A 16,641-nucleotide genomic window follows, 5' to 3' on the forward strand; every position below is an offset into this window, starting at 1 on the left:
TTTCAGAGCAACGTGCTGCAATGAACTGTGGTTTCCAGTAGAGGCCATCCGTTGCTCATGCAACATAAATCTAGTTTCTTGCTAAAGCAAACTGAGAAGCTTATAATTGATCATTGTGAGGCATTCAAAACAAATAATTTCATTTCTTTCTCCTTCAAAGATTTACAAGTCTCATCCATGCTTACATAACACCTGATAAATTTTTTGTCCTTGTTCCCCACTCAAGATTTTATTTTTTTGCTGTTCTAGGCAAATAGCCATGTGAGCCCCCATTCATCATGTGATAAGTAGCATACCGGAATATGTCATACTGGTGTTTTTGCAACTGCATCTGTTCCATATTCACTTATAAGAAATTTACTTTTGCCTTTAAATTTTTCATCTACTTGTATTATCTGCAACCACAGTTCTATTAGAGTTCTTCCAATTTTAGCTGGACTTGCCCACTGAGAAAGTTCCAGTTATCCCTGCAATACATGGGAAGCTGTCTTATACTGAGTCAGACCACTGGTTTATTCTAGCTTAGCATGATTTGCTCTGACTGGAATTGATTATGAAGGATTTTAGGCAGGGGACTCTCCAGCCCTGCCTAGACATGCTGGGGACTGAACATGGGGTCTTCGGCAAGCAAAGCAGATCCTCTGCTGCCAAGCTATGACTCTATTCCCCAAGGAAAAGAATAGGAAGCAACAATAAGCGAAGAGACAAAGATGCTGTATTATAAAGCCTTTCTCTTACTACATGTTTGAGTGTTAGCTGATCCACAGCCATTTGATGTACCTTTGGGGACTATTAATTTGCTGATGAAAATTTATCATTGAAACAGTTCTTTATCCTGGAAGAACTGTTCTGTCTGCTGCTGTGCTCGGAGCACCCCATTGTGATGTTTGGAGCACCCATCATCTTCATCTCACTGTTGCGAACCATAGGCACAGCAAAGGTTGTGGGATGTGTGTGCAAAATAGTACATACAATATAGGAGACAAGTATTGGGATCAAGCTAGGCCGCAACTATAATGATTACAGATGAAGCAGGTTTGGCATAAGCATTGGGCATGTACCCAAAATTCAATCAGCCCGCCTGCTGGTTGATGGACAGTTGGAGTTGACCAGTGTCAGTTAGGGGTGAGCCCTCTGGCGTGGACTGCAAACAAGAAAAAAGTGACCATTTGACACACAATACCATGTGCTATTTTTATTACCCAATAAAAAGGCTACATTTGGGGTTTGTTTGAGGAGGACTGTAAGTGCTTTTTAAACTGGGAGTGGAGAGGGGCAGGGGCAGGCAATCACTGACTTTGCCTTATGATGGAGCAAACCATGTTTAGATATTACCTTGCTCAGATACTGTCATATAACTGTAGACCTATAACATATTTCTACTGGCTGTTTCCGTACACGAATATCATTTGTTCTCTTGTGTACAGTTCACAAAGATACACTGTCCCTCTCAAGATCAGTTTCAAGCTGTACAACACACACACACACACACACACCCCTGTATAAACTATGAAAGTGCATTTCATATTCTTCAAAGACAAGCAATAAAATGATGCCCCAACCTTGTTTAAGTTCTTCCAGTGTAAAGCTGTGGATTTCTAAATCTTTATGGAGTACTGCTGGGCTTAGTTGTTTGTAACGTCCAGTATCTCTGCCGTAAATTCCATTTAGTATCACACCATGGCGAGGTGGAGTAGCAATGTAGAATCTCAGCACATCTTGAGGGACGTCAAAATCTTCAACATTGATGGTGCCAGGACCCATTGCCTTAATGTCACCTTCCATTACCTAGAGGAAAACATGAATTTCAAAAAAGAAAAAAGAATTGAAAATGACAAAATTAAGAAACAAGAGAATCTTTGCTAAGCGAACCTACTTTTTAAAGCATTTCAGTTCTAATACAACACCAAATATATCACAGGGAGCAAGCAGCAACTAGTATTCAGAAGTAGAACAGTCAATGTTCCCCAAAAGAAGTTAGCTTCTAGACTGGCTATTTCTTTTGTCTGGACATATATCTTTTAGGCTTATTGCCCTGCAATAACCCTGTTAATATAGTGGCTTTAGTGACTGTCTGCATGCAGACAGGAGGACCCTAAGAGGAACTGTTTCATCCAGACTTGCTAACTGGCAATCCTGCCCATTGGCAGATTACTTGCATCACAAATAAGGAGGCTCTGTTTTAAAGATGAAAGGAAAGTATCATACAACACCTGAAACTGAACAGACAATCAACATTCCAGTTCCATGTGAAAATGAATTGTCAACTGAATGTCCACATTTGAGATTTACCGTATTTTTCGCACCATAGGACGCACTTTTCCCGTCTTAAAAACTAAGGGGAAAAGTCTGTGCGTCCTATAGAGCGAATGCAGGGAGGAGGCAGGCAGGAAAAGCCCTCAAGAGCCCCACACAAGCTTCGCGCGGCTCTTGCGGGCTTTTCCCCAAGAGGGAGAAGGGACTGACGCCGCCAGTCAGTCCCTTCTCCCTCCTCTAGAAAAGCCTTGCACAACCTCTCCAGCCGGGGGGAGGCTTCGCAAGGCTAAAGAGGAAGCCAGGGCAGCGAGCGCGATGCATCCCGTTCGCTGCCCTGGCTTCCTCTTTAGACTTGCGCGCCTCTCCAGCGGGGGTGGTGGGGGTGGGAGGCTTCGCAAGGCTAAAGAGGAGCCAGGGCAGCGAGCGCGATCCATCCCGTTCGCTGCCTGGCTTCCCCTTTAGACTTGCGCGCCTCTCCGGGGGTGGGGGTGGGGAGGAAGCCAGGCAGCGAACGGGATGGATCGCGCTCGCTGCCTGGCTTCCCCTTTAGACTTGCGCGCCTCTCCGGGGGTGGGGGGGGGGTGGGAGGCTTCGCATGTCTAAAGGGGAAGCCAGGGCAGCGAGCGCGATCCATCCCGTTCGCTGCCTGGCTTCCCCTTTAGACTTGCGCGCCTCTCCGGGGGTGGGGGGTGGGTGGGAGGAAGCCAGGCAGCGAACGGGATGGATCGCGCTCGCTGCCTGGCTTCCCCTTTAGACTTGCGCGCCTCTCCGGGGGTGGGGGGGGGGTGGGAGGCTTCGCATGTCTAAAGGGGAAGCCAGGGCAGCGAGCGCGATCCATCCCGTTCGCTGCCTGGCTTCCCCTTTAGACTTGCGCGCCTCTCCGGGGGTGGGGGGGGGTGGGAGGAAGCCAGGCAGCGAACGGGATGGATCGCGCTCGCTGCCTGGCTTCCCCTTTAGACTTGCGCGCCTCTCCGGGGGTGGGGGGGGGGTGGGAGGCTTCGCATGTCTAAAGGGGAAGCCAGGGCAGCGAGCGCGATCCATCCCGTTCGCTGCCTGGCTTCCCCTTTGGACTTGCGCGCCTCTCCGGGGGTGGGGGGTGGTGGGAGGAAGCCAGGGCAGCGAGCGCGATCCATCCCGTTCACTGCCCTGGCTTCCTCTTTAGCCTTGCGTGCCTCTCCAGCCGCAAGAGATCTACCAGAGGTAGATCTTAACCCTTGCCTCACCTGGGAGCTTCTCTGGGCAGGAATTCCCTCAGCTTAAGTGAGGTGGGGGAAGTGTGGCAAGTAGGGGGGTACCTACCTAGACACTGAAGCCACATGTCTCTCAGATGAAAATTGGGAGTGGGCATTGTGTGAAGTGCTCTGATGGTGTTTCCTGCTTGGCAGGGGGTTGGACTCGATGGCCCTTGTGGTCTATTCCAATTCTATGATTCTATGATTCTAAGTGGCTGTGGATCTCCTGCTGCAGAACTGTAGGACTGTATAGAGTTGGGAGGGCCACCTGAGGGTCATCTAGCCCAGCCCCCTCACAATGTAGGAATCACAGCTAAAGAACGCCAGGCAGATGGTCCCCCAACCGCTGCTTAAAAGCCTCCAGTGGTGGAGACCCCAAACACCTTCCGAGGTCATAGAATTGCAAGGTTGGAAGGGAACCCCAGGAGTCATCTAGTCCAGCCCCGGTGGACAGCGGGCGCAATCCATCCCGTTGCACAAGACTAAAGATGCTGTGCAAGGCTAAAGAGGAAGCCAGGGCAGTGGGTGCCTGCCCTGGACTGCCTTGTCTTCTTCTTTAGCCGCGCTGGAGAGGTTTAGCTCCTGGCTGGAGAGGTTGCGCGGCTATGGATCCCGTGCGCTGTCTTGGCTTCTTTGCTCTTTGGGGCTGGTGGGGGAACCCGGGCTTCCCCCGCAGCCCCAAGAAGCTCTGGGTGAAGCAGACAGGCTGCGCACAGCCTGTCCGTTGCTCTTTGTGGCTGGGGGGAGGGATAATATTTTTTTCCTTGATTTCCCCCTCTAAAAACTAGGTGCGTCCTGTGGTCCGGTGCGTCCAATAGAGCGAAAAATACGGTATCTTGAATTTGCTTAAATGAAGTTCTCTTGATGGATGCTAAGGTATCAGCTATCCAAGTTCAATACTAGGATGCTGTAGTTCCACCTGCCTCAAAAACAACACTACAGTGCATGCATAACAGTTATCAGTTTTGATTATATCCAAGAAAATTCAAGTTAGGGAAAATTACTTAGAATCTCATCGTCGCCACCCCACATTCATTTCAGTTCTAATGTTTTCACTCTGCAAATGGACGGCTCCATAGGAATACCCCCAATTAGTTTGCACCAGTTCTGCTTTCGCCTAAGAGTTGTAGGATAAACAAGAAAACTTCTGGCAAAGCATTACCTTGCCTGCTCCCCAACATATGCACACATATTTGTTTAAAAAGAAGCCATACTGCATATGTCCCACCACAGTTATTTTGCACTTCAACTAACATATAATACAGAGTGTGGAGCTGTCTCTTTTCTCTATTTGTAGATTGTTTACTTTCATGTCATGAAGAAGCAAACCAATGTGTCTAAACAATTCAGATACCTAGTTACATGGCTCATCTGGTATGTTGGTTCAATTCCATTAGAAAGTAGAGCTTTTCCTTCTTTATTTCAGCAACTCTAATTGGGAAGAGCAGCACGTATGGGTGATCCCAAACTAGTTTGCTTTTCTAAAAACCTAGCCAAAGAAAACAAATTCTTTTACTAGGACTTTAATTTACACTATACATTGCCAGCATTGGCCTGGTGTTCATTGGGGTTACAATCCTAGAAATCTACATGTCCACACACAGCTGAAGGTTTTTCTGAAGTATGCCTGAACATGGAACTCAGGTTTACAGTTCAATGTACATGCATGGCATTATACGTGGAACAATTTATAATAATAATAATAATAAAATTTATTATTTATACCCTGCCCATCTGGCTGGGTTTACCCAGCCACTCTGGTCAGCTTTCAACAGAATATTAAAATACAATAATCTATTAAACATTAAAAGCTTCCATAAACAGGGCTGCCTTCAGACGTCTTCTAAAAGTCTTTGGGGGGGGGAAGAGAAAAGTTTTTTCTCTTTGACATCTGGTGGAAGGGCATTCCACAGGGTGGGTGCCACTACTGAGAAGGCCCTCTGCCTGGTTCTCTGTAACTTGGCTTCTTGCAGCGAGGGAACTGCCAGAAGGCCCTCAGCGCTGGACCTCAGTGTCCGGGCAGAACGATGGAGGTGGAGATGCTCCTTCAGGTATACTGGATCAGCACCAACACTTTGAATTGTGCTCGGAAATGTACTGGGAGCCATTTAGACAAATACATGTCTGCTTTGATTTTAAAAAATAATAATAACTGGATCAAAGGTTTATGCCATAATATATCCATTAGGCTGTGTTCAGTTCTGTTCCCTGGAAGACAAGCATTTAGAAAACATCTGAAAGCAGCCCTGTTCAGGGAAGTTTTTAATGTGTGACATTTTGAAGTATTTTTAATCTTTGCTGGAAGCCGCCTAGAGTGGCTGGGGAAACCCATCCAGCGGGGTACAAAGAATAAATTATTATTATTATTATTATTATTATTATTATTATTATTATTATTATTATTATTATTACTACCCTTAGGAAAATGGGTAGGGAGGCCATTTTTATCAATCCTCCCCACAGTCCTCTCACCACTAAAACTGATCGGGAGGGTTTTAGGTCCCTCTGGAATAAATTTGGGGTGTATAGACAACTGCAGAAAGGAGGGTGAGTCACAACTTTTTCCTATCTCACTGCTGCATTGGCAGGTGCCTTCCATTGGCAGAGAGAACATGACTGGATGCTACCTTAATCTTTGAGATGCTACTGGACTCTTCGCTGCTTTTGTTGCAACAGACTCGCACTGCTATCACTCTGTTAAAATGATGTTAAATCATGTTAAAATAACGGCTCATTGGTATAGGACCCCAGTGAAGTTGTCTATAATGAGCCTACCAGATTGATCCCAGATTTGGAAATGTTCTAAAGCAAGGGGGAGTCTTTTCCCTTTGTTGCTAGGATTGTGAAGAAGAAAAACAGGCTGGGAAATCTGTGGGCCTCCCGAGGGGATAGGGCTTCCATCACCCCTGACCATTGGCCAAGCTGGCTGAGGCTGATGAGAGCTGGAGCCCCTCAACATATGGATGGCTACAAATTCCCCTTTCTTGAAATAAAGAAATGTCGAAAACAGATCCTGGAAGCAATAAATAAATATTCCAGGAAAGAAAATTGGTTTAGAACATGAAGAAGGCTAAAGAGTGTTACTTTTCCACTTGAAGATTGAACCTACAATTGTATACAATAAATACTGGAAGTTTAAACAAATCCAAAATATGAAGGATGATAAAGCTCTGGCACACACTTGCTTTCTGAAAAGAAAAAAAATGATGTGGGTTGTTTGAGCCAACCATGAATTACGAATGCAACTAAGGTTTGTGGAGTATAATGAAGAAAACCACACCTAATTTGAGATTTCAATAATGACTAGAACCTCCATATACTTTTTATATAATTTGGCATTCCATTATGACATATATAGTAGAACCTTCCATTCCAAGACAACCCTCATAGAAAGCCTGCAGAATCTGGAACTATCTTTATCTGATAGCCTTTGAGTTTTATTTTAACTCATGTGCAACTACTCATTCTACATGCCTATTTCATAGTTTTGCTTTTCATCTTTTAATGTTTGTCTGTTGTTATAATTGTTCTCTCTGTTTTGTATACATTATAAAATGAAATACTAATACTAAAATTTACCAGAAAAAACCCCAAAACCACAACCCAACAAAGGTTTGTGAATAAATGAGATGTTTTGAACAATTTTAGAATGATACTCAGGGTCATTCCCCCCCCCCCATTATTACAATATGATATACTGTAATGTTTATGCTAGACATAAATCAATTTTCAATTACAATAAATTAACTGGTTTTTTTAAAAATAATTCTGTCCCCAATCATCCTTACAATAAACTGTGAGGTAGGTCTCTTTTGAGTTTTACAAAGGCTGCAAGGTAGCAGGTACTAAGCTCTTTTTGGATCCAGGTCAAAGCCAAACAACAGTCCAACCACTGAGACAGGAGGAGTTTGTCCAGATACGTTCTCTTCAAATTCTTTTCATCTTCCTGTGAGTGGTTTTATTTAAGCCTGATGCAGTTTGCTGTTCACTTGAAGGAAGTGCTATCTCTCTCATGTGTCAAGCTCACACATTTATAATCCCTTGCCCCCCTGGAAACACCAATGATGCAATACATTAAGGAGGGTTCAAGCTCCCATTCATCTTCAAACGTTCCATAACCCAGTGTAAAATATTCTCAGGTGCAATTTCTATTGCTTTCAAGTTCAGCCACCATGTGTGCAGCATTAATTCCTCCCTTCACATGTTTCTCATTCAGGGACTTACACCAGCTGAGAACCACATATGGAGGCCCATATTTACTGAGCTTTTATTTTGTGCCATGGAAGTCGACAAGAAACACACACACACACACACACACACACACACACACTGCAAATATGGAGTGTTTATGGTGGTGTCCATGCTTACTGGAGACAGAGGATTAAGAAATCACATCTGCAGCTGCACTATTAAAAATAAATCTGCTTCGTTTCAAGGATTTCATTATCCTAATTCTTCCCCTCACCCCACATGTTTCCTGTCTAATTTGTCATTAATCATTTAATTCTTCCTTTCCGTTTCCTACTCAAGTCTGAGCTGCATGTACCCCTATTGGACACTGGTAGTTAAACAAGTTACCAGTTCAAGTGCAATAATTCCCTCCCTCCCATGGCCGCCTCCTCATTTAAAAAACCATGATGACCAGGTGAGAAACAGCATGTCCCAGGGGCAAGAGCAGTGGGTCACTCTGTCTGGAAAGCTGATGAGACCAGACTCAGCTACATTAGTCAAAAAACATGTTTGAATGCATTATAAATATGCAACACCAGATGGGGCCAGAGAGCAAAAGAAATTTCTTTGCGATTTTTACATAGTGTTTTTTCTTTCTTTTGTTCTAACAATGTAATTTCTGATTTATTTATAGCATCCCCCCCCCCCTGCATGTAGATTCACCCACCTTCACCATAGCATGGTACAGAATTCTTCCCAATGTAGTAATTTCGAGAAGTTATTTTATTAACAAGCAAACACTAATATATGTACAGGATTACTCTTACGATCCTATTCTTCTTAAAGATGCAGTAACATATATCTGCAGAAGGAAGACACAGAGAAGGAGGGGGGAGGCAAGGAGCTTGAGGCAGTCTCTGTGCAAAGGGGATGTGAAAAAAGGAGGATGGGTGGATGGAAGAAAGGAAAAGGGAGGGAGTGTGCAAAGCGGGCTGAGAATAGAACAGTGAAGGAAATGGAGTGGAGGGTGTAGCCTGTATGCAAGGAATAGCTGGGGAAAGGAAGAAGGGAAAAGGGAGTGAAGGTGAAAATGGGGGAGTGCAAACGGGGCTTGTAAACGAGGAAGGAGTGGGGTGAAGATGAAAGCAAGGGTATGGAAGGGGTTGCAGAATAGGAGGGGATGGAGCCTTCATAATGTGGGAATGTTCAGGGTGGCAGGAGAGGATATTTTGTTTATTAATATCCTTCCTAGCTTGCACTAGCAAGTTCCTTTACTTAGCAGAGTTTGCATTCCCCTTTAAACAGCAGAAAACTATTGCAGACTCGTGTGAGTTTCTTAAGACAATATGCAATTCAATCTGGCTTGTCCAGATTGAAATGTGTTCTAATATTTTCCTGGTAAGACCCCCTTGAATCCCTCCTAAAAGATTAAAGACACCACAGTCTTATTCATAAACAATAAAAAGAAAGTTTACTCACGATCAGGCAGAGCACAGTGTGATCCCAGAAGGCAGGCTTTAGGCTTAAAGTTACAAACTTATACTAACAGGTTTATCCCATAAGGGAGATAACCTGGGGGACTGCTTGGCTGGCAGCCAGCAGTTCATTCCAGTAAGTTCGCAGGACAAAAAGAAGATGGAAAAGAGAGAGAGTGGTAGCATGCCTTGTCCTTTTACCAGGTCTGGAAAGGTCACTCCCACCCACTAGTCACATGCAAGGAAGGATGCTCCAGGCTAGGAGGAACAGGAAGTTTCGATTGGTGGACCAAACATTCCCTTGCATGTCCACTCTAGGAAAACAAGGAATGTTGTACTTGACTGCTCTCAGTGGATTACATTCCACACATAATTGGGTGGAAGGTAAAAAGAGTGCTTAGCAGTTATAATGTATCAGAAGAGGAGGATACAGAAGATGGTCTGTGCAAAAGGAGGGTTGCAGAAAAGGAGGAAGGAAGAAGGCACAGACATGGGAGTGAATGTGAAAACGGGTGCAAAATGAGGCTACAAAACAAATTGGAGAAACTGGGAGTTTTCTTCACTAGACAGACAATGCAGCAAATAAAGTGTATTGTGGAGGGGTTGGAGAGCAGAGCCCCTTCCCCAGTAAATGACAAATACATTGGAAGCCTTTTGGCATATTCTATGGTATTTTCTACATTGCTTCCAATAGCTTTCATGAAACATACATTTAAGACAGATGGCAGAGCACATCTGCACAGAGGTGATATACCTGGCATATCCAATGAATTGCTGTCTACCATGGTCCGCCTATTATAACATTGTCAGATATCTCTCATGTTTTTATACCTGGCTTTCATTGTGTGCAAATAGATTACAGAAAGCAAAGAACTGCCGTGGAAGAAGTTCTCAGACTTACTGTTAGGTTCCTAAGTTGCAGGCTTGGGATTTCATCATTTACCGGATCAATGATGATGTAGAACGGCATTGCCAAAGATTTATGAAAGCCATCACTAACAGACACCATGAAGTGATCAGAGGAGGGTTCTAAATGCTCATGCTTTGACTGAACGTAATTGATATAACCAGCCTGGAGACTCTGAAAAGTGAACACACCTTTTGGAGAGAGTCAAAGTGTTAAAAGCAGAGAATTAAATCCATTCTATTATTTTTCACATTTACTGCTGAGAGTGTATGCAACAGAAGTGAAGGCCAGCCTTGACTCCTTGTTAAACTCGTATTTCATATTTTAAGTATACACGTAAATCATCCTGCATATACAGCGAAGAACTCTACTGCATATAGCCGGTGTCCATAAGAAAACAGCTTTTGCCATATCTAATCTTCATGTCCATTAAGACTGGGAGGAAGGGAGGGCTCCGTTGGATAACCTATTTATTCAGTGCAGTTTTGTTTTTGTTTTCTAAGTGGATTTGTTGGGTAAAAGAGCACTTCAATCTACTTCAAACACACACAAACCTAACATTTTGGTATGCGACTGAATTGCTCCCACAAAATATTAACAGCCCAGAAGCATCTGAAGAGACATGTGCAGATGCAGTGGATTTTGAAAGGGGCTTCTCAAGTTTCTTCTGCAGTGTGGTGGTTAGAGTGTCAGACCAGGACCTGGGAGACCAGTGCTCAAATACCCACTAGCTCATGAAGCTTGGGCCTTGGGCCACTCACTTCCCTCTTAGCCCAATCTACCTCACAGGGTTGTTGTGAGGAAAATATGGAGAGGAGGCGGAGAACTATGCACATCACCTTCAGGTCCTTGGAGGTAAGTTGGGTATACATGTAACAAACAAATAATACAATATGCCAAGTTTGATTTGGATACTAATCTCCTTCAGGCAAAGCCCAACTCAAATTGAGGCTCACACAGCAGCTGTTCTTGCCAGTTCCTTGCCTTTCTCAGCAGGCTCCTTCCATTCCCGTTTTTAAAAGCCTGCTGAAAGGTTTTTTTATTCCACCAGGCCTATGCAGGTAACTAAGAGTCTATCCTCCACAATAGAATATTAATGCTTATTTTTAAAATTAGTTTTTAAAATTGTTTCTAACTTCTTATGCTTTTATTGTATGATTTTTATCTTCTTAATGTTGCAAACTGCTTTGAAATGTGTTGTGATTTAACAGTATATAAATGCATTTATAAATAAGTAAATAAATAAAATGCCTTACTTTGCAGAAATGAGAAACAGGCAGCAAAGGGTTTTGTGAAAATTGAAAATGGTGCACAGAGCACAATTTCCTTCTGCTAATCAAGACCCAAAATCCTGGGCAGGAAATGTCCCTGCAGAAAGGTTCCACTGTGCTGATAGCAATGAGGGGCAGATTTAGGGCTGTGCATTGGGCACTGAGCTAAGGGGTGTTTTCTCAAAGCCCAGGTTAGCCTAGTTAGAGCTTTACCAGCTTTGGGAAGGAGGTGAGTGGGGCTCTAGGACCCTGCCAGAGCCCTCACACCTACTTCCCAAAGCAGGCTGCCTCCTTACCCATCCTTTGGGAAGGCACCAAACTTTGGCTTTGCACAGGGTGAAATAGCACCCAAGTCTGCCACTATAGCAGTCTTCTGCCACCTACTACCCTCTCCCTCTTCCCTAAAGTATAGGGAGAGCAGAGGGGAAGGTGGAACCAAACACACAGTCTTGCTCTGCTTACACTTGGAACGTATACATGGAAGTGGGGGACTGCAGGGGAAATCTGTTGTCCGACTTTCTGTGGAAGCATAGGAGATTCTAGGGAAGTGCCAAGTTCTTCTCTGATACATTACCTAACCCTGTATATGAGCATTTTGTGCAAAGAGGTTAAGCATGGGTCTACTTTCTGAATCAGTGTAGCACAGATGGGGGTGGGAAGCATTTGAATATAAATCTACCGTGGCAGGGAGTGGGGTGTGTTTCTTGAAAGGCTCCTTCAGATCCAGAGTCACGTAAGCTTTTTCCTTCCTTAGATCCAGAGTCACTTAAAATATATACCCACCCAGCCCCCAAAAAAGCTTAAGAAAATGTAGAGAAAGGCGATGACAGCCTAGAAATCATTTCAAAGCAACCTTAGTACTTTGGAATGTATCTACAGGGGTGATGAAAAATACCAAAACCATATTTTGGCCCAATATTAGTGTTTGGGCCTGGGGGAGAGTCTAACCTTGTACTTATCAGTTTCTCCTTCATAATTGTTGCCCATGAGTGTTGAGGCCCGTGGGGGAGGGGGCAGAAGTAGAGCAACAAGTCTGTAACTCACTTATATTAACTCCAGCATTGCTCTTCTCATGTCCAGGTGTAGGAAGGATGTTCTCCAAGTATCCATACTGAGGACTAGTTTCCAAGAAGAAAGTTAGCTCCTCTGGAGTTGTGTCTTCGTCTGAGGCATCCAGATATTTTAAACTGACACATGCTGATGACCCCTCTTCCACCACAAACATCTCCCCTTGAAAAAAGGGCAGAAGAAGAATGTTATCCACACTATTCCCAACTCTACTCTGTTCATAACTAAGAGGCTGCTAAGTCATCACAGCCTGCCTGTCTAGCACCTCAATATAATCGGCTATTGATCCAGTCAGTAGCTGCTGAGAAAAGCACTAGTTTCAGCTCAAGATAACTTACTCAGCAGTATTGGGCTGCTGTGTATCTCTAGATGGTAGCAAACATTAAGTAGTCATTCTTCTCACAGTGCCTGACAGGTGTGGAAAGCTATAAAGCATGGGTTCAATTGATATTTGCATAATCCAAACTATTCTTCTCTAATCAATTTCTATGGTGTTTATATAGCTTGGTGTTCAAAATAGATGCAATCAATGATGTAGCTTAATTGCTTTAAACTCCCCTTTGTAAAATTTGGCTATCCCACAGGGTTGGAGGTATGGGGCGATGTTATAATTTCCATTACCTCACCCTACACACATCTGAACAGGCAGAACAGAATCTGACAAGTCATCTGTCCAGGCTTTCTGAACAAGGAAGATACAATGCTTCTCATAAGGAATGCACTGGAGTGCAGAAAGACGGTGGTAAAAGTCTTGGACAAGTCACAGAAACAATTTGCACAAAATGAACAACCACAAATAGAATATTGGAATGCAGGGAGGGGTCAAGATGTTGTGAAGAGCCAGGAATGGGAAATGTCAAGTTGGAGGTTAGCAACATTTTGTAATTTGAGCATTCATGATGTGCAAAATAAATCCTTTTGAAGCATAACATTTCTTACAAATTCATATTGCTTTCATAATTAAGTGTAATGTGCAAAGTATGTGTAAGACTCTGTCAGACTTCAGAGGATCCACCCCCTCTCATGGCAGGTTGCCAGGAATGGATAAGACAAGGAAGTTCTTACCAATGTTGTTTACTCAATATTCACAGAGAGGGGCTTGGAAATGCAGCCTCCTAGAGTAATGGTGTTGCTCCAAGTGAAACCCCACCCCCTCCGTCTCTCCCATTATACGTCATCCCTACAGTGGCTGATCTGTGCCTTCTGCCTCTGAGCTCTCTGCTCTCCTACTTTCAATGCCCGCCAGGTTCTGGGAGAAGGCTTTCTAAAGACACTGAGTCTGTCAGCTGTCTCTCCCCTGGCGCTGCTGCTGCTGCTTCTTGCTCCTCTCCCATCATTTCCCAGCTTTTCCCCTCTTCTGCCTCTGAACTGTGACCTCCCACAAAACACTGTTGTAAATCTATACTGTCTTCCTCTTCTCTGGAAGGTTCAGGCTGGGGAGGCGGCCTCCACCATTCCTCCTCTGTCCAGTCCCTGATAGACTCGGGATGAATAACACTTTCTTAGAATATTCACCCTCTCAACCACCCTGTCAGAAAGGGAAGCATGAAACCTATTTAACAGACATTGAACTGACATTTAAAGACGGCAGCTTGTATGTACATTCTAGGACTAGTGAACCAAATTCTCTGAGTCCAACACTGTCCATAGACAAGTTAGTTGCTTGCGGAAAACAAGGGAATCCCCAGGGGAAGAAGGCTCAAATCCATGGGATTGGTGGTGGGGTGGTGGTGCATGGTCAGAGAGAAGAGGGAGCAGACTGGGAGGAAGAGGTGTGGGAAGCTGAAGAGATAACATGGTTTAGTGTGCAGGAAGAGGCTGTGGCAGAGGCAGAAGCAGAGGCTGGAGAGGAGCGGGGCCAAGAGGCAGAGATGAGGCACACTGCTGAAGAAGCCAGGGAGTCTTCCCCTCCTGCTTTGACCAGCTCCCCTCCGCCCTGGTCTCCCAGAACTTGGCAGAGGTATGAAGAGGATAGAGCAAAGACAGACCATGCAAAGATGCTTCAGGTTGCTTGGGAAGGACCCGGGAGAGGAGGAGACTTAGGGAACTGTGGGACAGCAAGAACCTTCAGTTCTTACAACTTCCTCATTGGGGCAAGACCTCCTGGGAACAGAGTTGCTGTGCTTATTGGGCATGATCTGCTTTTATTCCTTTGAATAAGGCATTAAGTTCATTGGTGCCTTCTGAGTTATTGATGATCTGCACCAGACTCCCACCCTGGCACAAACATACACACAGTGAACCATATACGCCATAACTCCAGATTTGCCATATATATATATACACACACACACACACACACACACACACACATATATTATAGCAAGGTTTCATTTCTAGATTTCATTCAATGAACCAATGTGACCTCAGTGCTGTCAACTAACACCAACCTCACCTCAGTTTGCTCATTTACCAATAAATAAATAAATATACTTGCATGCCCACTTTTGGGATACCTAATTTTTTGACACATGTCAAGCACTAGTAGCTTCTGCTATAAACAATAAACAATACCTTGCCCTGGAGACAGGCATGATAGCTACGTGCCTTGCTGTCATAGAGGCAGGATTGCATTTAATTTCTCTATTAAATGACTGTTGTGCTTAATTAGTTAATAACAGCTTTATTTCATTGGTAAGCACATTTAAATAACCTGCTTTTTAAAATAATGCTAGTAACAACCCAGAACTACAAAATTGGGAAGCAATGAGTCAATGAATAAAGCTACAAATATCATGTTGCTGAATTCCTTCTGCTAAGAGGGAGCCTGCACAGATGGAATGGAGCTGTGTCACCAGTGACCTTGCTCACTCTTCCGCACCAGTTGAATTTTCCCAAGTTCTAGCCTTCTATTGGAACTATGGAATTTCCAATCTCAGTTGTATTGTGCCTTACCAGTGTGAAGCTCAGGAAAAAACAACATCACTATATCGTAACCTAGAAATGCCTCTTCTTCTTTCTTTTTTTACTCCTAGATATCATACTGTGTAGGTACGAGTGTACAAACATGCAAGACCCTAGCTTGATCTAGTTAGAGATCCCAGGTGAGAAAGCTTCTGACCAAGATTCTTGTGAGCTGAGTTTGAGGCCCATTTTCCAGGATACTGTGCTAATTATCACTGTCCATTTGACATAGGTGGGCAAAGCAACATAAAATCATGAGTTAGTTCAGAGCTGAAGTCACTGACTTTTCTCAGAATCACCATCACCAGAGACCTGCCACAATCATAGCACAGCTAAATGCATTTAACTGCATTTTTCCAGATTTCTAAAAATTCACAGAATAATGCAAAAATGTGATGGGAGAATGTAGAAGGGAAATGGAGCAGAAATAGACTGCTCCTTCCTTCCCTCCCCAACCCCAAAGAACTTAAATATTCTAGACATCAAGCTAAATTTAATGCAAGCCAAAATACTTAGTTGAATGAAATATTGTTTTTTATCTGTGAATAATACATCCACTACTAACTGGAAAAACTTGGTTTAGATGCTGTCTGTTTTCAAATACTAGGAACTAAACCATCCAAGATGTTGAACAACTAATGTAGTCACAGCAAAACAGCACTGTCTGCAAACAAGAATCTTTTTCTGCTAATTTATTAGCCAGCTTTATGTTTCGATTTCTGAAGCTTCAAATGGATGGTTAAAATACTGAAATTTCAGTGACCCTTCATTTTGGTAGTCCAAAAGAGACTCAGGTGCTCCAGATCCATCTTTGGCAGTAAAATGCTGACCCTAATATTTTGTACTTGGATTTTCAGAGGCAAACCCCATGCCAAACACTTGCTTTTGTACATCTGTGTTTAGCAATGGATCCAGATGGAGATCTAGTTATGGATTAGGATTCAAAGTACAAAAATCCCACACCAGCCTGCACTGGGGGGGGGGGCGGAATGTGCATTCATATTACACGGGGCATAAATTAATTGTGAAAATTAATTTCACGTACTATTATATTCAGACTGCATTAAGACCATCTCAGAGTCATTCTCACTATGATGATCTTGGGCTGCATTTACCCTGATTTTCTAAGGTTTAGCCAACGTGGCAAAACCCCACTTTGGCAGGCAGCATTGCATCCAGTCCCAAGTGTTTTGTGGATTCCATTGCCACCCAGACAGAAACCAGAAAAAGTAGTCAGCCCCCAAGGATGTGTTCTACACACCAGGGAACAGAGATAGGTAAACCTGTCATTTTCAGTTACTCTTAATGTCCTTTTTTCCTAATCTTCAGTTATCCACAATTCCATATCCATTTGCATT

The 16,641-nt window shown here is 43.7% G+C and overlaps 1 protein-coding gene across 3 annotated transcripts in view; it reads right to left on the reverse strand.

The window, feature by feature from the left end:
• LOC308586720 (FRAS1-related extracellular matrix protein 1-like) overlaps nt 1-16,641 on the reverse strand; it is a 113,953-nt gene that overhangs the window by 60,497 nt on the left and 36,815 nt on the right. For all 3 annotated transcript variants that reach the window (XM_081193606.1, XM_081193605.1, XM_081193607.1), the window contains exons 18-20: nt 12,356-12,541; nt 10,035-10,231; nt 1,563-1,788 (exon numbers count right to left, since the gene is read on the reverse strand). In XM_081193606.1, the coding sequence (XP_081049732.1) occupies nt 1,563-1,788; nt 10,035-10,231; nt 12,356-12,541 (609 nt within the window). The remainder of the gene's footprint in view (nt 1-1,562; nt 1,789-10,034; nt 10,232-12,355; nt 12,542-16,641) is intronic.

The sequence above is a fragment of the Podarcis bocagei genome, assembly GCF_964188305.1.
Source record: "Podarcis bocagei genome assembly, chromosome: 5".
Lineage (NCBI taxonomy): Eukaryota > Metazoa > Chordata > Lepidosauria > Squamata > Lacertidae > Podarcis > Podarcis bocagei.